Source organism: Vigna umbellata, chromosome 2 (assembly GCF_029865625.1).
Source record: "Vigna umbellata cultivar VRB3 chromosome 2, Vumbellata_1.0, whole genome shotgun sequence".
In the NCBI taxonomy this organism is placed as follows: domain Eukaryota; kingdom Viridiplantae; phylum Streptophyta; class Magnoliopsida; order Fabales; family Fabaceae; genus Vigna; species Vigna umbellata.
The window spans coordinates 9196314-9219800 of NC_142166.1; the positions used below are offsets into that span (position 1 = coordinate 9196314).

General features: G+C 33.5%; 1 protein-coding gene and 1 pseudogene across 1 annotated transcript; one reads left to right on the forward strand and one right to left on the reverse strand.

The window, feature by feature from the left end:
• Positions 1–3739: 3739 nt before the first annotated feature.
• On the reverse strand, positions 3740–22737 carry LOC124832921 (serine protease SPPA, chloroplastic-like). Its single transcript, XM_088106021.1, has 13 exons — positions 22192–22737; positions 16603–16786; positions 15827–15964; positions 9773–9943; positions 9593–9696; positions 9000–9067; positions 7947–8113; positions 6396–6465; positions 5430–5584; positions 5169–5274; positions 4453–4544; positions 4221–4360; positions 3740–4130 (listed from the first exon to the last, which is right to left on the reverse strand). Exons 1-13 carry the CDS (start codon positions 22609–22611, stop codon positions 3900–3902), a joined length of 2046 nt encoding a protein of 681 aa, XP_087962147.1. The 5' UTR covers positions 22612–22737; the 3' UTR covers positions 3740–3899.
• Positions 10944–12253, forward strand: LOC148203345 (uncharacterized; annotated as a pseudogene).
• Positions 22738–23487: the final 750 nt, after the last annotated feature.

Here is a 23487-nt window from a genome sequence, read left to right on the forward strand (position 1 = left end):
TACCCATTGTTGCAACTAATTTATGAGTTCTAGTGTCATTTCTCTCTATAACTCTAGTAGTTATTGATGTATCAACCATTTGGTAAGCGGATCCAAAATATTTCTTTTTGACCTGACAAAGTCAAGAGAAATCATATATAACAACTTGATTGTCACAATGCATTGAAATATAAGGTATAAAATTATTTAATAATAGTAAATCATATAATTCTTTTTAAGAAATTATGGCACAACAGTAACAATATCTAAAGCAATAATCTATACTTTCATATTAGATTGTTAAATAGTTTATGCTTTCATGGTAGATTGTGAAATAAAAATTTGTTTAGCATATTTCCATGATGTTGCACCTCCACCCAAAGTAAAAACATAACCAATAGTAGATATTGTGTCATTAGAAAAAAAAATCTAATTTGCATCAATACATTCTTCAATAATCTTAAAAAATTTCACATGGTGAATGTCATAACTAGAAGTGTCACAAATAATATTATCACTAAAAGGAAAAAAAACTACTAGAGCTATCACAAACAAATTTAGTCAATTTATCCTTTAATGGAGAGACTTGGTTGGAGCCTATCCTAGCGATATTTCTTGTTTCTTGGACATTTCTATTCCACTCGCTATTGGACCGTTATCGGACCACCCAATTTCTATTATCATTTATGAGATGTCTATACCTCGACGTGAAGGGGGTGTGTTGAAAATCCAACATCGACTAGAGATAAAGCCAAATTATAATATATAAGTGAGGTACAAACCTTACCTTACAAACCGATTTTGTAGGATTGAGTTAGGCTTAAAAATTACTCTCTAATACCAACATCTCTAGATTTTACAATAACATAAGAAATTTCACTCACTTTAGAATAAATAATAAAAAAATACAAAAGTAGTTCAATGCAAAGAGCGACCAATAAAAGCATAACAAATGTTTCAATCTATTTCTATTTTTTTTATTAAACTTTGTAAGACACCCCCACTTTAGAATATTTTAGATATAACTATCATTTTTCATAACTCACTCGAGTTTTATCATCATCTTTATAAGACATTTTATTAACAATATGACAAGTAGAATATAAAGTTTCAACTCACATATTTTTTTAGGAAAACTAGAATTTACACATTTATCCTATCAAACAAAATCTTTTATTTTTTCTTTTCGCTGCATCATTAATTTAGGACTATATAAAGATGTTACTTCACAAATAATACCATGAGAAATATCCTTTACCAATAAACATAATTTTTAGACATAAAAATTCCACTCATAAACAACTTTGTAATCTTGTTGGGCAATAAGGAAGTATTCATAAATTTTTTTCTAAAAACATGAAAAACTTCGTTTAAAATAAGATAATTTCTAGAAGATAACTCTAATTTCATGTGACCCTCTCCTAGAACATGTGTCATACTCCTGTTTCCTATAGTCAAAATAGGTGTGCTTGTTTTATAATATATATATATATATATATATATATATATATATATATATAAAAGATATTATTTTTTTAATGCACAATGAACATTAGCCCTAAAGTTTATAAATCAATTCAAAACATAATTTAACTGAGGCTAGTGACATGATACCTTTTAGACGATGAATCAAAGACAACAACCATAATAGTAATATTAACTCTAGGTTTGGAATTAAACTAAGAATTTTGAACAACTTTTTGAAAAAAAAAACAATGTTTTCCTATTAGAATACGCATAAGAAAAAAAAATCAAAAGAGAAAATTTTAGACTTAGTTAAACTTCGAGACATAATTAGACCATGAAAAGATAACTTTTAAATCATACCAAGTCATAAGCATGATGTCAAGTTTAACAACTTTTAATTTCATGTCATAAACAGTACTTTTAAATTCAAGAATCTGATAAAAAATAGATATTTATTTTTTCACATAAATATCTAGATAAATATTTTTTTTTTCGTAAATGCATATTTTTATTCAAGTGCTCTCCATAACTCAATAGTTATTTTAGAATGAAAAATAATTTTATAAATGTCAATGACATAAAATATCTTTTTCAGAAAACACTTAATATAATAGAAAAACTAACAACTTTAGATATAACAAAAACAAATCTATTTCAGTGGGTCAAAATTTCATTTGTTGTTAAAAGGAAGAAAAAAAATTCTACCTGTAAGCTGTTAGGCTTATATGTGACTTAAACATATCCATTACATGCATATTATCTAATATTATATCAAACTTTTACAATAAATGAATAACGAAAAATAAAGTAACATTTTTTTCTCTCTAAAAATAATTAAAAAACTAACTTAGATAAAACAAAAATTATATGTTGAACTTTAATAAAATAAATTATCCGGTTGTACGAAACACTTGTGTCGAACGAGACCTAATTTCTATAAAATAATATTTTATACTTTATTATTTAAGCAAATAATAAAAAACTAAATTAAAGGATATGTTGAACTTTAATCTAACAATCTCCTTCTTTTTTGTGATGCTTAAAGTAATAAAATTTAAACATATTTTTCAAAAAGCAATATCATCACATCAAATTTTCAAGAAATAATAAAATGAAACATAGAGTAGAAGAAATAAAGGAAATTAAATTCTTCATATTTTTCTTCTTTTTATCTCTCCCTCAAAGAAACATTGTTTGTGAAGCCCAAGAGATCTCCAGCTAAGCTCCCCTTTAGGTTAATATTTCTTCTTCATGGACTTCTTCTATCCTCGTCCCTTTAAACTTTAAAACCCTTTCTCCTCTTTGAGCTCTCTCACTTTGGCCATTAAACTTTATAAATTTCTCTCACTGTGGGTTTGATGATAATCTTTTCTCCAAAAAATGCACATAAAAAGTTTCCTTCGTGTCTGATACTTTTTGTGTATGTCTCGTACTTTTTGGTGTGACACAAAGTGCATCTGATGATATCATTTGATAGTTTTAGCTGCATAGACTCAACAAAACTATTAGTATTACACATGCGATCACATCGTATAGTTAGATGGTATCAATATAGTCTATCATATTTAAACTTTTTTAATGAAATTGAATAATTATATTAAATAAAACTTAAACCGTTCTTCTATATAATGTTTCCTTTGCGTGTGATCCTTTCTAACTTTGTCGTTTTGTCTATTCAGTCTTTGTATGATGCTTTTCTTGGGCCCTTTCTTTTTAATTCTAGGTGACTGCCTTTTGTAAAGGATACATTTAACACTAGGGTGTCCAAACTTACCATAAGGATGTTATTCAATCGTAACATGTTTTTAACATGCCTTTAGCTTTTCAGATCATAACGAAGACCAAATATGTCTTATGCATGTCTAGCGTTTGAAAGTAGTAGGTTTAGAACTTTTGAGCTCTTAGTAATTTTTTTTAAATCATACTTACATCATGTAAATGTTTCCTCTTTATTTTTTTATTTTATTTTCATGACATTAGATGCATGGATCTATTCAAGGCAAGATATCGGTAACCCCTCCAACCCAATGACTTTTTCTGCACAAAATCCATCCATAAAAAAAAATTTGTCTGAGTATGTCCGAGCGCACTGCTCAAAATCTCATTCAATAAAAGTCTAGTTAGCAAAAAAAAAAAAACAGCATCAAGCATGTGAGGAATGGGTTGTTCATGCATCCACATGAACTTCTATTACTACAATAAAAACGCGACTAACCTTATGCTACCAGGATAGGGTCGTATATGCATGACTGAAAAAGAAAATGCATAGAGCCAGCAGCCAGTACACAAGATCTTCCATCTTAGTTTATGTGTAAAACTAACCTTTAAACTTTTCAACTTTACATGGTGTATGTACAAGGGTTGTGAGGGAGACATTAAAGGAGCCCTTTATAAAATGTTACCCATTTAAACAGCAAAGGAAAGGAACATATGATTGAATGAACTATAGACAACTACAGGGAACTGAGGTAAGATTTTATTATTGACAAAATGGGATTTCCAAAAGGATATTCTTCCAATGTCTGAAACATGATTCCATCCATCCGGGCTTGAACTCCATCAGAAAATGTCATGCCTTGTAGCAGTTCCTTCACCATTCTGTCAGCTCCAACGAGGGAACTCCCAACACCTAACAAGATCTCGGGTAGAGAAGGGCTGGGTCTGGAGATCTCCACAAGTGTAACCTAAGATATCTCAAGCATAATCACCATGTTTCGCATCCGTATTTCTCAAGTACAACATTTATACAACAAAAATAAAGATTGCAAACCAACCTGACTGTCTTGAGGTATATTGGCCTTAACTTTTGCTATGGCAATAGCACGGGAAAGCCCGCCAATAGCATCAACTAAACCACGCGATGCTGCGTCGTTACCAGTCCAAACCCTTCCCTGTGCAACCTCCTCCATCTTTTCTACCTAGTGACAGTATACTAGCTGTGAGTCTGTGACAAAGATCTACAAGAAGGATGAACAAAAGCATGGGAAATAGCTTGTTAGATAAAACCTACGGTCATTGATCTGGACAATGCAGCCTTGTCCCGAAATTGTTTATAAGCATGCCTAGCAGATTCGGCAAATAACGCTGCTTCATCTGGTCTGTACCAAAACAAGAAAATCGAAAGTTTTCACTTTGTCTGTCTCATAAGTCAAACATGTACTTTACTCATAAACAATAGAAAAATAAGAACCCTGCAAAGTTCATCGATAAAAATATTTAACTACTAGAGGAAAATTTAAATCATAAATGGAGGTAGAAACCTGGCGTCCTAAGGTTTTGAGTCGTACAGTTGGTTTCACAGTTTGGAAAGAGGAAGAGGGTCAAAGGAAATGAAAGATGGTGAGTTATTGGAAGAAAAGAAGCCTGAAGTAGATTAAAAAAATAATGGTGGGACACGCGTTCTTTGCTTCCAGGCGAACAGTGAAGAAAGCCAAACTAACATTCGCTGCAACATATTAATTATGTTCCTCAAAAATGCGTAAAATGTGTTGGTTGCCTCCATAATCAATTATGGACAACCACGGGTTTAATTTTTATTCTTTTCAGGTTTTTTTTATATAAAAACAACTATTAATAATTAATTAAAAAATTATAAATAATTTTCAGTGCTGTTTTTATTTCTCTTCAACCAAAACAACTTCCTTTTCCACATATTACACTGTCTAATATTCTTTGCTTATCCACTACAATCTTTACTCGAGGAAATGAAGAAATAATATTACCTGAAAGGACGTTGTTCAGCAGCAAGGAGCTCAGCATATCTTCCCCGTGATATAATTTCTTTGTTAAAGCCAATCTTCTCATACAGTTTCCCCAGGTTAAATTTTCCTACAAAAAGATGTTATACGTATATTATATCCTCAGTTAAATAACATATTCTGTAAAATAAATTTGTTAATAACTTCGTATTTTTAGCTTCAGTTAAGTAACTATATCTTCCTGCTATTCTTTCACCCACTGAAACAGTAAAATACTTTGTTTACCTGTGACCACTCCAATTGAACCGGTTAAGGTAAGGCTTTCTGCAACAATAGCATCAGCTCCCATTGCCATATAGTACCCTCCGCTTGCTGCCACATCAGACATTGAAGCAATGACTGGTTTTTTAGCAGCCAAAAGCCGGATTTCTCTCCACATCCTGCAGATGATAACACCAGATAACGATCATGATTCTTGGCACCAGAATATGATCACCTAATCATACAAATAAAAATATACTAGGCATAACAACATCATCAATGACAGCAATTGAAGATGTATTGCAAATAGATGTAGAGCACTAAATAAAGGATATGACTAACTCCTCAAATCTATAATTAGTGTTTTTGAATATGAAAATTATTTAATCAGGATTTTAAAATTCTATACCTAGGATAGCTGAAATTGGAAATTTTCATATAGGGTTTCCGAAAACCAATTCTAGTGGATCATTTAAGCTACTGCTCTGCTAGTATACTGTTACACAGCTTGAGATGCCTCCACTGCCTATTTGTACGGATACAAATGAGAGAGTTGCTGTTGGTGCAAAACTTCTCCTTGGCATTAAAAATCTTGCAATTGCCAGGTGTTCTTAGTCATTAAGCATTTTTATTAATGTGTTATATCATTTAATTTTCTTATAAACGGCCATAACTTTGCATGTGTATCAATTTTGCTTATAAATGTAGTCACCTTTATAAATTCAAGTTAAGAAAGAAAAATTGGGACCGATGTTTATAATGATCCAACATATATATGCTACTATTATCATCTCAAAATAAAAAGCTGCAATCAAGAACAAATCAACATTATACAGGTACTCTAAATGAATGATGCCATGGTACAGAACAGATCTAAATCCATCCAACCAATAATTCAAACCAATGAAAAGAAAGTCAACAATTTCTTCTCAAATACTTAAAATAGCAGTTTTGACATGATTGAAAGAGGGAAATTTTACCAGAACTTACAGATCAGAAGCAAGAGCATCACCTCCAGGGCTGTCAATTCTAATGATAGCAGCCTTAAATTTTTTTGACTCTGAAGGGAAAATAACACTAGTGAGTGAATTAAAATAATACAATGTTAAAGGTTGCATATTTGTTAAACAGTATTGTTGATGGGGATTAACTATGACAAAAACCATAATAATGATTATGTTTACAGTCCTAAATGTGAATAGATAAGTTGTGTTGTTGTTGTTGCATATGCAATTTACTAAACCAAATAGAACTAGGCCCTATACTTTACATCCTGAACACAAACAAAGGGTTCGGCTACCGGTTACTTACTGGCTGAAGGATCTCTTGTTTTGTCTGCGGAAATTCATGCTCCATTTCATACGAGAATTATGTAAGAAATAAGATGGGTTTTAGGGGTGTTTGGTTTTGGGGAAACAGAAAACATGGGAACAAAATTGATTTTATTTAATGAAAACAATTTTTTTAGCAAAACCAATTGTTTCGCATTATGTGAGTTGACAATTGATTATGAGAAAAGATAATAAATTGTTTCGAGTGGATAATGCAGTACATTCGAAATCTAGCATATTGAGTGAGGAAATAAAAACATGTGGGACCCACTCCTTTTTTTTCTCTCCTTCACTTCCACACAATCAAAGAGAAAGAATGTACATCTCCCCTCTATTCCTCCTCTTCCCCCTCTCCTCCCTCCATTTCCACCCTCCATTTCGGTTCTTGCTACCTGGGTTCAATATCTATTTGATTTTTTACATTGTGAACTAATACAGAGGGTTTTAAAGAACACGGAATACTAGTATACCAGTGCGGAGAGGCCCCTGCCCAATACAGGGGCTACTGTAATGGAACAGTTTAGTGTAGCAGTCATAGCAAACCAAATAGCGGGCTGAATAGTGATGCTATGTGTCGATTCCAAAAAATACCATAAACATAGACATTACGACTTGCCTGGGAACTATTTTTTGGATTTTAATTCCCAATATAGGAATCAATCTATAGATAAATTTAGGAGATGATGACTGATAATTCTAATCTATGAAACTTGGATTTGACGTTTTGGATTTACTTATATGTTTTATTTAACACACCTATGATTTTTTATTGATATTTATGAATGTATAAATTGAGTAACTTTTTTCACTTTTGAAAATTTACATTTATATTATATAAACTATACAAAATTTCAAATAGATTATCCCACTCTATGCTTTCTCGCTATGAAATTTTTGGAGCTGGCCACTAGGCACTGCTATCCAGCATTTAAAACATTTCTTATACAGAAGTATTGGGAAGAAAACCTACTTCTTTTTTGGAAGCATAAGTAAAAGAAGTGCAATTTATTCGTTTTCTTCTCATTTATCGTAGGGACATCAGAGAATAATATTACTTTACTGAAACAAAAATATCTATGAAGCATCAACAGCAGCTTTCATAATCAATATAAAAAGGCAGATAATATTCCATTGAATAAGTGTCAATGTTAATCAGCATCCTGCATTGAAGTTCAAAAGGTGAACTAGTAACTTATAAGGTCAGGTTTACCTCTGACAGTTCGAATCTTTTCAATAAACTTCTCTGCAGTGATGCCTGAGCTAGAGACACTTAATTGACTCTCTACACGACTAATGCTCCCTGATGCTCGGATAATGGCTATAAGTTCTCCACCTCCTGATATTCCAACAGTCCATTTCCTAACTCGAGAGTATTTCCTGTATTAAATTGATGCAAGAAAACATCTTTATACAATCAATATGAATTACTTGGTATATTTTGCTAATCATATGGAACATCTGTTAGAAAAAGTAGAAAAATAATGCAATTGTAAGCCACATGAAAGCTGTAATTTACACTCACGTAGGAAAGATTAATTAAAGGAAAGTATTCACTTATTAAATGTTATGCTTTTAAAAGCTTTCTCAAGAAAATAATAAAATGAATATCCTCCAAACTAAGTTGTTCCCAAAATGTATAGGCTACAGAAAAATCTAGCACCAAAGACAAGTTTTAGAAAGATCAAGGGTCAGTTTGTTACAAAATTTTTAGGAAAAAAATCCCGATTCTGATGTAATATAATAAGACACTATTGACATTTTTTAAAAAAGTATATGCTAATTTATGTTTATTTACAATAATAAGACACTATTTTTTAAAATAAGCAACTTATTTTATGAGAAACTATTCAAAATAGTTTCTAATTATTTCAAAAATTTAAATTAAACGCATGATAAAAATAAGAAAATAATTATTTTTTTTAGAAGTGATACATTTATGAAAAAACTATTACAAACAGGCTCAAATCAGGGTGAAGAAAGAAAGAGACAGTAATTGATATGAATGATTCTTTTCACAGGAGATTTGATTTGAATTTACATGATCATGGAAAGTATAAAAGCCCTAGAACTTGAACAACAGTCTAAAATTCTAATGTTGAAAGTAACTACAAGATTGGGAATGAAACTCTGTAAGAGGCAGAAGGTGGATTTTGAGACTATTGAATGAGAATTTATTAGTTACATTTATAAAGCTAAATTTTAGTCAGTTCAAATAAATAGCATAAACTATGGTACATTCTCAAAATCATATAGAAATTGTTACCTGTAGTCCACCATTGGCAAATCTTTATCAAGTTTCACTCCAAGTCTCTCCTTCAACATGGTAATAATCTGCCAAATATGTAATGTTTCATATCATATCTAATGTTTCATATCCTTTTAACGCTCTTTGCTTGAGATGTATCCACATCCTTCAAAGCACTCATTAACCAATGTTAATCATCAATATATTTGAATACAACCAACTGTGAAGACAAAAATCAACAAACTTTAAATGGAGAAACAATAAAACCAACAAATTTTTAGTGAGCAGGACAAAAACTATTTATATGGAAAAAAACAACCATCATCAGATGAGATTCCATCTTACTCAGTATAATTATGATTTTTAGATTAGATGACAAACTACCGGTACAACTAATCATTCTCATAACCTAATGATTGGTCAAAACAGTGACCCTAGTTGATTCTATAAAAACAATGTTATAAGATTCAATCCATACGTCTGCCACTATGAGAAGCGCTTTAACTAATTACCATATCTAGCCAGGGTTAGCATCATGATTATGCCTATGGCAGTAGCAATCCAAGATCAAATTGGTTGTTCATATAATAACACTTGGGATTAACTATTACCTCATCATCATAGATTATATTTGATATGAGTCCTTCTTCTTTCAGCTTGTCTACTCGATAAACACCTTCATTTATGAGTTTCTCAATATCTTCTTTACTTTTTCCTGTATTAAACTTGCAGAAGCCCACGAGTTAATATCTTGGCCCAAGAATCAACTAAAACATCAAATTTAAATGTACCTTTGGCAGAAGAGACTTTATCCAGCCAATTTGTATAGATATTATCAAGCAATGCAGTCAGCATCTCACAATTTTCCTCAGACATGGTTCTTCGAGCTAGTTGATCACCTGCACTTTTGTATTTTCCAATCCTTTCCACTTGCGGTTCAATTCCTATGTTATCTAAAATACCTGAAAAACAAATGTGAAACACACAAGTTTTAGGCTTATTAATAGCCATCATAGGATTAAAAATTTAAGATGATTTACCAATATTCAATAATTTCCTGGCATGCATCTGCAGCATGTCCAGAATAGCACATAGAACATTTTTCGAGAACCAAAAAAGAGAGACACTGATCATTAGAATAACATATGAGAAATTAACATGGCATGACTTAATGTAATAGAAAGGAATATCAGTATCAGACTTTAATTCAGGTTTCCTTAGTAAGACGCACAAAAAATTCTGTACAAACTTCAAAGAAAAGGAAATCTATTAAGTCCCTTTCTGGTTTCTATGTACATAATACATGGAAAACTGCATTTCTAAGGGAACCGCCTATAAGAGACCTTTTTGTTGTAATTAGAGAAAATATCTTTAGAATCTTCCTAATTAGAGGAAATAGATATATAATCTTTTATTTTATTTTGTTTTCCTATTTTCCTTTTTAAGAGAATTAGATTATTACAAATAGAGGACATGAGAATATATTTTTCATGATTGAGAATAATAAATCAGTCTTATATTCGACTTGGTGTCAGAGCTCCCGATCTTGGGGCTCCGTTCCGCTGCAGCAGTCGCACTACCGCCGCTGTCCGACCATTGCCGCTGTCCGACCATCGCCGCTGCCGCCGTCGCCGATTGGGGTCGTTGATAGGGCAGAAAGGTGCGCCCAACACCGGCGACCACAACGCCAAAAGTCGCTCCGTGAGAGGAGCCGCCACACGCCTCCACTGTTGCCGGCGCGTGTAGCCCACGCGCCCACCTCCGGCGAGACCCACTCGTCGCCGCCGCCACAGACAGGGTCGCCAAAGCCTCCCGAGTCTGTTCCTGGGGTCGGTGACGACCTGTTTGGCCTATATTTGAGCAAATATGAGTTTGACGGTTTTGCTCCTCTTCTCGGTGTGACCCACACGCCGTCGTCGTCTCGAAAAAGGTCACTGAAGACTCCTAGTTCTGTTCTACGGGATGTCTGAAGTAAAAAGTATTCCTTTGGGGGCACCTAATGACCTACCAAATATAGGAGGTACCGATCGTTGGGATGGTCATAATTACTTTCAATGGAGCCAATTTATTCGAAGGGTTCTCAAGGGTCGTTCAAAACTTGATCACATAGATGGAGGAGGTCCAGGACCAGACGACACTCATTTCTCAATTTGGGACAATGAAGATTCATTAATTATGACTTGGATGTGACAATCCATGATTCCTGAGATAAGGAGAAATTATATGTTTCATTCTTCTGCAAAAGAAATATGGGATGATTTACAAAGTACTTTTTCTTTAAAAAAGGATCTTGCTGCTTACTATGACATTGAGAATAGGATATTTAATACAAAACAGGGCTCCCTTTCCGTATTAGAATATCACAAAATCCTGCCGCTCTTGCTGAATTCATTGAATGGGGAAGAATCTTTAAATTTCTCCAGGGCCGGAATCATGAGTACGACCCAATTCGGGGTCAGATTTTTGGAAGAGAAAAATTACCATCCCTGTCAGAAGTTTTTTTAATGGTAAGAGGAGAAGAAACTCGGAGAACTGTCATGCTTAATGGAGGGATCTCCAACACAGGCTCTGCCATGACAACTGGAAAGGGAGTCCACAAGGGAACAAATGCTGGGGGAAAGATGTTTGAGAAAGGTACTCATGGGGACTATTGTTCATACTGTAAAAGATTTGGACATTCCAAGTAAACATGCTTCAAACTCAATGGAAGAAAGAATGTTCTCGAGCGCATGGGAAACAACAAAGGGTCTACTCAAAGATGGGTAAATCATACCACCTCAGAACAGGAAGCCACCAATCAATCTAGTTCTTCACAATCTAATCCACCACCACCACCACCACCACCACCACCGGATCTTGATATGAAAGCTTATAAGGAGAAACTCGAGCGCTTGGAAGCAATGGTTGAATCAATGAGTAAGCCCTCTGGATCATGTACTCTGTCCATAAAAGGTAAGATTTATCTCAATACTATTGGTCATGTGTCTCAAGGTATTTGGATCCTTGATTCGGGTGCAACTGATAATATGACACCTTTTAGTGGGTCTTTCGACTCATATGGTAAAAGCAATAAAGCACAACTTATTATAGTTGCGAATGGTCAGGGTATACCTATATGCGGCTCTGGGAATATAATTTTGGACTCATCTATTATATTGAAAGATATTTTACATGTTCTTCAATTAGCTAATAGTCTTATCTCTGTGCAAAAACTCAAAGGATTTAAATTGTTCAGTAACATTTTTTCCAACTTATTGTGTTTTTCAGGACCTTGCCATGGGGAAGACGATTTTAACTGCTAAGGAGCAAAGTGAGTTGTATTTTTTAGAATTTGATGACCAAAGCAACACACAAATTATGAGTCAACAAGCTACATCTGAGACGTGGGCAAATTCCCAAATATTGCTACATCATCAAAGGCTTGGACATCCTTCATTTTGTCTTATCAAGTCCTTGTTTCCCCATTTGTTTACCAAAGATTTTGTTGAGTCTTTTAATTGTGATATTTGTCAATTGTCAAAACACCATCGTGCAATTTATCCTATTAGTAATAAAAAAAGTATTTCTCCATTTGATTTAATTCACTTTGATGTTTGGGGTCCTGTCATAGGTTCTATTTTCGGAGCCAAATGGTTTGTTACCTTTATTGACGATTGTACCTGTGTCACGTGGACATACCTTATGAAAAATAAATTCGAAGTTTTTCAAATTTTTGTTAATTTTTTCCATCTTGTCCAAAATCAATTTGGAAAAAATATCAAAAGAATGAGGTCTGATAATGGTACTGAATATGTGAATCATGAATTTCTCAATTTTTTGTCTCATAATGGTTTTGTTCATGAACTAACCAGTGTTAACACCCCTCAACAAAATGGGGTTGCTGAAAGAAAGAATCGTCATCTTCTTGAAGTAACTAAAGCTCTTCTATTTCAAATTTCTGTTCCAAAAAATTACTGGGGAGAAGCTGTGTTAACTGCCACATATCTCATCAACAGGTTACCCACTCGTATCTTAAATGGCATTAGTCCTTCTTTATTGTCTTTTGTTCCTTCTTCTTCCCTAATAACGAGTCTACCTAGTCGAGTCTTTGGATGTGTTGTTTTTGTTCACTCTCATCATCCTAACCGTGGTAAATTAGATCCCAGAGCTCTTAAATGTGTCTTTATTGGGTATCCTTCTAATAAAAAAGGGTACAAATGTTATCATCCTCAAAATCGTCGCGTCTTTATCACCATGGATGTCACCTTTCACGAAACACAATCCTGTTATGTCAGTCCTCCACTTCAGGGAGTGAAAACACTTGAAGTGGATGAACTCTCCTTCTTGTCATTACCATGTTTGTCTTTGCAGAATGCCCAAGACCTAAGCAATGAAGCTACCATAGTCCACAGTGAGGAAGACAAATTTTTTGGCAAAAAATATGAAAGAAGAAAACAACCCACTTCGACTCTCAAGCAAGAAAAATTGTCTAATCCGGAGGTGAGGATCCCTAAAGATATCAATGAGGAGGAGGTAAGTATTACTGAGGATTTACCCATTGCATTGAGAAAGAAAAGAAGTTCATGTGCTAAATATCTTATTTCTCAGTATGTTTGCACTAACAATCTCTCTGATAAGCACAAAAGTTTTATTGCTGCCATTAATGCCACAAAAATTCCTACCTCAATCCAGGAGGCCATGAAAATTGAACATTGGAATCAAGCCATGAAAGAAGAGATGAATGCATTAGAAAAAAATTCAACTTGGAAGATTGTTGATAAGTCAAGAGACAAGAAGGCATTAGGGTGTAGATGGATATTCACACTGAAACATAAGGCAGATGGGACAATAGAAAGATATAAAGCTTGATTGGTGGCAAAAGGATATACCCAAACATATGGGATTGAGTATAAGGAGACATTTGCCCCAGTGGCAAAGATGAATACAGTTCGAGTTATTCTCTCTTTGGCTGCCCATTTTGGATGAGACTTACACCAACTAGATGTGAAGAATGTCTTTCTTCATGAAAATCTAGATGAGGAAGTGTACATGGAGATTCCCCCAGGTTTTGAAGTGAAAAATGAAAGAAACAAGGTATGCCTCCTGAAGAAAGCATTGTATGGTCTTAAGCAATCCCCTAGAGCATGGTTTGGAAGATATACAAAAGCAATGGTTTCCTTGGGATACAGACAAAGCCAAGGAGATCATACTCTATTCATAAAGCACTCTTCTACAGGTAAACTCACTCTATTACTTGTCTATGTGGATGATATGATTATTGCAGGAGATGATGAAACAAAAAAAATTGGCATTAAAAGATAAATTGGCAGCTTAGTTTGAAATGAAAGACTTAGGAAAACTCAAATATTTTCTTGGAATAGAGGTTGCCTACTCTAAGAACAAAATTTTCATCTCTCAAAGGAAATATGTACTTGATCTCCTCAAAGAAACAATAAAGTTGGGTTGTAGAACCTCAATAGTTCCTATAGAACAAAATCACAGAATTGGAAGTGAAGAAAGTGCTCCTGTAGAGAAGGCCCAATATCAGAGATTGGTAGGAAAATTGATTTATCTATCACACACAAGACCAGACATTGCTTATGCTGTGAGTGTAGTGAGCCAATTTATGCATGATCCAAGAGAGACACATATGCAAGCAGTTAACAAAATTCTCCAATACTTGAAATCAAGTCCAGGAAAGGGGTTATTATTCAAAAGGAAAGACACATTGACTATGAAGATATATACTGATGCTGACTATGCAGGTTCTATTACTGACAGAAAGTCTTCTTCTGGGTATTGTGTATTTCTTGGAGATAGTCTGGTAACATGGAGAAGCAAAAAGCAAGATAGAGTATCCCGTTCTAGTGCAGAAGTTGAATTTTGAGCCCTTGCTCAAGGAATGTGTGAAGGACTCTGGATGAAAATCATTTTGGATGATCTTAAAGTCAAAGTGGAGAAACCGGTGCAACTACACTGTGACAATAAGTCTGTTACGAGCATAGCCCATAATCCAGTACAACATGACAGAACCAAACACATTGAAATTGACAAACATTTCATCAAAGATAATCTTGACAAAGGATTTGTGATTACAACTCATGTTCCTACTGAACTTCAAATAGGAGATATTTTTACAAAAGGGCTTCTTCCGGGTAGATTTCAAGATCTTGTAGGCAAGTTGGGAATGATTGATATTCATTTACCAACTTGAGGGGGAGTGTTGTAATTAGAGAAAATATTTTTAGAATCTTCCTAATTAGAGGAAATATATATATATATATATATATATATATATATATATATATAATCTTTTATTTTATTTTGTTTTCCTAGTTAGTTTCCCTATTTTCCTTTTTAGGAGAATTAGATTATTACAAATAGAGGATATGAGAATGTATTTTTCATGATTGAGAATAATAAATCAGTCTTATTTTCAACTCTTTTGTTTGAAATTTCTACCATGTTTCACCCACTTTCTATAACCGTGTTTCTCCTAACCTAGTAAGTATCAATTGGCCCTCCAAACATATATCTGAATTGTGCTCCTTTTATCAGCCACAAGTTAAATACCATCAGACATCCCTGTAATGACCAATTTGGTGGCAAAGATACAACAAAAGGATGACGCTAGTGACATTAATGACCATGGAAGGAGAAAAATTATGTCACTGATAAATGAAGAACCAATATTGTTGCATGATTTGAAGGGCCAATTTGGAGTCCTGTAGAGTTACACACACTGATATACATACACGTACGTATACACACACGTGTATGAGATGCTGTAAGAAAGGAAACCAAATTAACAGCATTCACTGTATGTGAAATTTGTAAGGAAAATAAAATTAGAAAAATCATCTTACCTCTAAGGAATGAGGCTTGAACAGTCAATCCAAACAAAGAAAAGTAAGCACTGGGTGGGGAGTATATCTCGTCACATGCACATGCAAGGTAATATTCTTTTTCTTGACATAAAGGCACATAAGCCAGAATAAATTTTCCTACAAGTATAATAAAAAATCAAAGAATGTCAATCATAAGCAGGAAAAAAATTAACATAAACCAACATATCAACAGGGGAAGAAGAGTAAAGCTAATATATCATCAATCACCATATTTACTTTAAATACAACCTTCAGTTACATCATAACCTAAGAAAATCATAGAGAAGAGAAGGTACATTAATTTATCATTAATTCATTGGTCCTACAAGAGAGAATACATTGAATTCAGCAGGAGAAGCCTGATGCTTATGGCCATCAAATCAAAGATTGAAATCTAATTAACAATTCTCTTGACTTGATTATTCTGTGGAAGGGTTCAAGAGAACTAATTTGAAAAGCACTAAAACTTCTTGGCACATGCATTGGTAGTGAACGTTTAAAATGTCTGAGAAACAACTGTAGCTTGGAATTTTGAATATGTGTGGCTATAGAAGCCAATGCAATTATACTTATATACGTAACTAGGTATGTGAGTTTTACTGAATTATCTTCTAAATCTTCACTGGTTGGTTTATTTGACTCTAATATAAGTTTCTATAAACAACATACAATCTGAAAAACTGTTTGCATATTGTACTTTTCCACATTCCTCTTTATTCCATATGAAAGATGCAGTACAAGTTCAGAGCCTTTACCTGATTTTTTGAAATCTGATATATGCCTTCGAATTTCTTCTACTTTACCCCACCCGCAATTTAAACTATCAATATGAAGATAGATCCCAGAAATACGAGGATCGTATGCTGCTTTGAAAAAGTTCTCACAAATTTGAGGCAAAGATAGTCCCGGAGAGAACCTACTCTTCACTTGATCAGATATCTGAACATGTGAAACAACACAACGTTTTTGTGATTCTTTTTTGCATAACTAAGCATTACTTTATTTTATATTTTATTTATAGAGATATTAAAAAAGGAATAATAAATATTATTTTCATCCCTCTACTTTATTTAATATTGTTTTCCCAACAAAGTAGAGTGTTATCTCAATAATGTATGTAGTAAAGGTTCATATCAAGGAAACATAGGTTAGCAGGGCGAAAAAGTTTACTCTGATTGGAAAACACCAAAAGTATGTAGAAATTGAATCTAACTTTTATCCTTTATAAAATTATATGAAAAGTAGCTTGTTACTCAAAAATACTTGCACGTCCTTCATTATGCCCTGATATTTAGGAAAATAATCAATGGACACTTAACACCAGATGACACATACGTATAATAGATGATATCCGGATAGAAAGAGAAAGAAATAATACATGATGATGATGTGTTTGATATATAGGAGACAAGGAACATATGGTATCCATATAGCAACTTATATGGTTTGTACAAATTTTTTTGTGACTTTCTGCATCCCCTAATTTAATATATCTCATAAGCTTCTCTCTATCTATTCTGTTAGATATATTATTTATATCTTATCTTTATCTTTTATCTTTAGTTAGCTTATTATTATTCTTTATTTATATATTAGGCTTAGCCAATATTTCTTCTATTATAAATAGAGTATGTGTATATTCAACACATGGGATATTAATCTCATACATAATTTTTCACTATATTCAATATGGTATCTAGGTCAGGTTCTTTTGAGAAAAAAAAAATTATTGCCTCTACCACTACACCTGCTGCCAGCGATGGTGCTGTCTACGGTTGTCGACAGTGTCATCATCTTCCACTGTCGTCTACTGCTGCCACTACCAAAGTTCCAGTTTCGACCAACGATCACACGATTTTTATTGTCTCGGCCAAGTGACCACCGTATCGTCAATGACGCCTTCATCGGAGCTCTTACGTGCTCTTAGTGCCTTTTGAAGTTATGGATCTGCTCCATTTCCCGTTGTGTGTGGTGGCATGTCTCGTCTCCTCTAAGGCATTGATTCAGAGCATCAAGATTGCTCTTTTTCCCCTTTCAGGTTCTTCATGTATGGTCTCACTTCCTGTCTCCTCTCAGGCAACTATTCAGAGCATTGAGGTCGCTCTTTTTGCTCTTTCAAGTGCCTTGATTGAAAAATCTTGGATTTTTAAGGTTTTTCTCTCCTATTCATCAATGGCTTCTTCCTGTCTCTTCTGACCTCCCTTCTGTCACCATTGCATTTGACCCATCCATATATATTTTTTCTCCTGTGGCAAAGCTAGTTTTTGTTAGTTTATTTATAGTTGTGGTGGCTCTTCAACAATGACCTCTTTATCCACTAGATGTCAACAATGCATTCCTCAACGGCGATTTGCAAAAAGAGATTTATATGGAGCAACCTCCCATATTTGTTGCTCAGGGAAAGTCTTCTAGGTTGGTATTTCGTCTTCTATGTTGTCTTCACAAATCACTAACAATTTGGTGTCACTCGAGTGCAAAAGCAGATATTTTCACTAAGTCTTTATTGATTATATTAGTAACAAGCTTTGTACATACGATTTGTATGCATTAGCTTAAGGGGGAGTGTTAGATATATTATCTTTATCTTATATTTATCTTTTATCTTTAGTTTGTTTGTTATTATTCCCTTATTTGTATTTTGAGATTAGTCCATATTTCTTTTATTATAAATAGAGTATCCTATGTGTATATTCAACACAAGAGAGATTAATCCCATACATAGTTTTCCACTATATTCAACACTACTCTTGGAAATAAATTCTTTGTGCAACTTGTTATACAAACAACATTCCTCATCTCTATAAACATCACTCTTAAGTTTACTACAACTCAAAATGATTGCCCTGAATTTAATTCCCAACTTTGAGAGTGCAATACATTTATTTTTCAATAAAAAAATGATTTAGATTAGACTACTAATACTTGGAACAAACTCTCTAACCTATTAATTTGAACAACCTCTTTAAATAACCAAAATTTATTGAAAATCATCAAATTTTGTAGGTTACATACTTTGCTTAACAAACCTTTCTCTCTTAATATTGTAGTCTTCCATGATTTATAATCAATAGTAAATATTGTATAAGAAAGAATGTTTTAGAGTGTTTTGCTAGCCCTCATGGTTTATGTTAACTGGATATTTGGATAAGTGGTTGATTTAGTCTTTAAATGTGTTAAGCTCTATCAATTCAGTACTGAAAAGGAAAATATTTATTCTAGTGCCTCAATGTGTAAAACGCCCTTCAATTATTGCCACAGAAGTGTATTGCTACCTATGATCAGACCTTGGGATCACTAGTAAATTCTACTCTGACTTCCGCATCATTTGCGCTCCTCTGAATTCCTCATAAAATAAAACACGAAGACACATACTTTGTCTACAGGTGAAACATCACCTTTGTATCACAAAGTAAAAATTTTGGACGCTCTTGGACAGATAATTCAAAATGTCGTCCAAAATGGAAACATTGCCACTGCATTGGACATACAATTGATAGATGTTGGAAGTTGAATAGGAAACCCCTCATCCACACAATATTGCCCAAGCATCCATTGTTGAGTCATATGTTGGTCCTAAATGACCAGCTTATTCATCTCTAACAACTTTTGAAAACTTTATCAAATGGTGTGCAACATGCCAATCCACTAGCAACATTGCCTCTGTTGCATACACTGGTAATTGGTCTGCTTGACTCTTGCTAACTCCTTCTCTTGGACCCTAGGTTATTGATTTTGATGAAACTGATCACATATTTAGTAATTGTTCTTTCTTCTCCTTTTTACTAAAACTGTCAATTTACCTTTTATAACTACGGCTAATGATTCAAAACACAATCTTAAAACATTGGTACTACCCAACCCCTCCCATCCCTTATTGTTGACTTTGTTCTTTATTTTCCTAATTGCCCTTTTAATTTAATGTTTGTTATCCGATTGACCCAATCCTATGATGCTATTATCCTCACATTCACTAAAAATAAGGTTACCTTATAGGATTATTAAGCTAAAAATTGGCATCAGATGTGACCCACGTGGCCTTTACTATTTCTATCCATCATCATCAAAATGTTCATTAACGGTCTCTCAAATGATGATTCATGCCTAATTAGAACATCTTGGATTAACAAAATTGTAGAAGATGGTGCCAAGTTTAAATCATTTATCTATGTTGAATTGTGAGTCATGTCAATTAAGAAAACATGTTTGTCAATCTTTTCGTGATAGTCTTAATAAACAAGTTGTCCCCTTTTTCTTCAGTTAACTCTGATATTTGAGTTCCTTTTTGTATTGACACCCTTTTTGGTTTTAAATATTGTATTACCTTTATTTATTATTATTCAGGATGTACTTGGACATAATTGTTTTCTATATTTCAATTTCTTTTAGAGAAATCAAAACAGAATTCGGTATATCCATGCGTGCTCTTCTAGTTACAATGTTTATGACTACTTGTCTAACCAATTTAAGCAATCCACAAAATCCAACGATATACTTTATCAAACTTTGTATCCTCGTACTCCTCAACAAAATGGAGTAGTTGAATGCAAAAAATAAACATCTTATTGAAACTACTCTTATACTTCTTCACAATTATCTTCCTCACCTCTTTTGGGGGATGCTTACACCATGTTATATCTTAATAAGATGCCATCATTTGTTCTTAATGATCAAGTACCACTTTGTTCTTTTTCCTCATTCACCTTTATACAGTCTTCTCCCATTTGTTTTTCGTCCACATGTTTTGTACATAACCTCACACCTAGTCAAGATAAAATTTCTCCAGTCATTAAAATGTATCTTAGTAGGATATCATTGTTCTCAAAAAAGGTGTCAATGTTTCACTTCTTATCTGCATAAGTATTTTGTGTTTGTTGACGTCTCTTTCTTTGAGTTTGTTCCGTATTATACAATTGTTCATTCTAATGATGGCATATGTAGTCACTTTTTGACCAATATCAATCTTCCTCCATCACCAGCAAATGACTCTTCCATAACTCAAGATATTTCTCCTGCACCACATTAGATATTTCAACATCGTTCACAACCTATTGATAGTTTAGTACATGATCCATCTTTGACAGATAATGATATAGTGAAGGTCATGCTTAATCCTTCCTCGACACCATCTCTTGTACCAGATCTGGTCTCATCTAAAAAAGATTGGCCTACTGCTATTCGCAAAGGTACAAAAACTCAATTACCATGGGCTTTCCCCCTATACAATATGATTGTTTGTTCCTCGTTATCTTCTATTCCTATTTCTAGGTCTCCAAGTGAAGTTTTTTCTCATCCAGGGTGGCAACAAGGATGATTCATGAGATGTTTGTCCTTCAAAGTCCTGGTACTTAAGAGCCGGTTTCTTTACCAATTGGAAAATCAATTGTTGGGTGTCATTGTATACTCTTAAAATAGGATCTAATTGTAAAGCTTGATTAGTTTCCAAAGGATACACACAAATTTAGGGTGAAGATTCTACTATCACTTTCTCTTCTATTGCAAAAATGACATCTAAAGTATATTAAGAAGGCCCTTGGAAAAAGACTCATTATGAAGATAAGGGAAATATTCAAATTGTAGGATATTCTGACAGTTGTCTGTGCAGGACCACCAAGCAATAGACACTCCACTTTAGGGTATTATGTTTTTGTTGGAGGTAATTAATATCATGGAATAGTAAGAAACAAAATGTTTGGCAAGATCAAGTGTAGAAGCAAAATACAGAGCAATGACATTAGTCATTTGTGAGCTCATATGACTAAAACAACTCCTTAAAGAACTTAATTTTGAAGAAAGTTCCCAAATGCACCTCGTATATGAGGACCCAGCAATACTTCTACACATTGTCTCTAATCCATCTTTTACGAGAGGAGTTTGGAGATATCACCACTAGATTTGCCAACTCTAATGAACAATTGAATAACATATTTGACACGCACGACCCATTTGCTCGTACTTGAGGGGAAGTGTTATAATTATAAAAATAAGGAACTCATCCTATATAATTAGGAATATATTTATAATTATACAAATAAAGAGTTGATCATATATAACCAAAACTATATATATATAAGAAGATACAAATGAATTCCTATTCATTTTCCTAAATACAAATAAAGCACTTCTGATTTCTAATATACATATTTCAGCTCAATGTTTTTATATTCCCGAAATTTTAACATGAAGCTATAACATTAGGATCAAGTTGAGTCTGTTTACAAATTCAAGTACAAAATCAGGTTTCTCCTTCTTTCCAGGAATAAATTAACAGCACAAGTACCAAATTGGTCATTTATCTATGGTTAATTTCTTCCTACGAGAAGCAGGCTGAGAACAGAGACGGTAACCTGGCCACGAAGCTTCATTGTGAGAACGCTTCCCTTGCGCACACGCTCCCATGGGAACGCAACCAGCATCTTAAGCTTAACGAGGAAGCTTCTCCATCCGGTAACCGGTTTGAAATCGAACTCGCCACTTGGATATTCGTCGTCCGTAATCCCAACACTCGGATCTTCAACGCCCTCTTCCTTTGCCACTTCTTTCAATTCTTCGTTGGTTATGGCGTCGGAAGAGGAATCGAAAACGCGAAGGGAAGGTTCTCTTCTGCGCGCGTGGGAGCGGAAAGGAGAGAGAGAGTGGTGAGGAGGAGAGAGGATAGAAAGCGAGAATCGGCATTGGAATTGAAGAGGACAAGCGGAAGAAAAAGTTTGAAAGCGGTTAGGCGAAATGGTGAGGGGAAGAGAGGGTAGAAGAAGCAGGTTCGACATTTGTGCAGTAATGGTGTGTAGTGAGCGAGGATGATGAATGAGAGTAAGAAGGGAAACGAAGGAACTCAAAGGAAGCACATTCTTCCACGTAGTTATGCCTGCAACCTCTTCCCTTCTCTATCTCATCCATTGTGCTTTCTAATAAATAAATCTGGTTTTGATTTAGATGGCAATGGCTAATCATGGAGAGAGTTCAAAAAAAGTTTAATTTTTTTTTTTTAATAATGAGAAACAAATAAATTAATATTCAAATATTGAATAACATCACAGTATTTTAAATAAATAGAAATGGTAATTAATTATAATAAAAGACTTATAAAAAATTGTAAAAAAATTAATGAAGTATTATTGTTGAATTATGGATCAATTTATTTTCAAGTGGTTTGAATCTATTAAACTTATGAGTTAATGAACTGGGTTCCGTAAAAATAATTTTAAATATAAAAAATTAATATAAATGAAATTAGTTCTCATTTTTATATGTAATAGTTGATATATAAATGTTTTATATGTTTAAACAAAAATTGTTTTTAAATTTATAATTATAATTTTTAAAAAGAGAACTATTATATCTTACTTAAATTCATTTTTATCACGAATTAAATAGTTCCAATGATTATCAGAGGTCCTATTATTTAGTCATTGTTATTAATTACTATTTACGTTTTAAAAGGATAAAAAGGTTAGATTTATTATAGGTATTACTAAAATGCATTGCATTTACTAAACCAGTATAGAATAAACTATTAACAATTATCCCCATTTCCTAGGAGAGAAAAAAGGTCATGGAAAAGAAAAAACACTATTACTAATTTTATTTATACAGAATATCTCATATGCCCAACTTTCAATCCTTCAATTACCAAAATAGTTGGA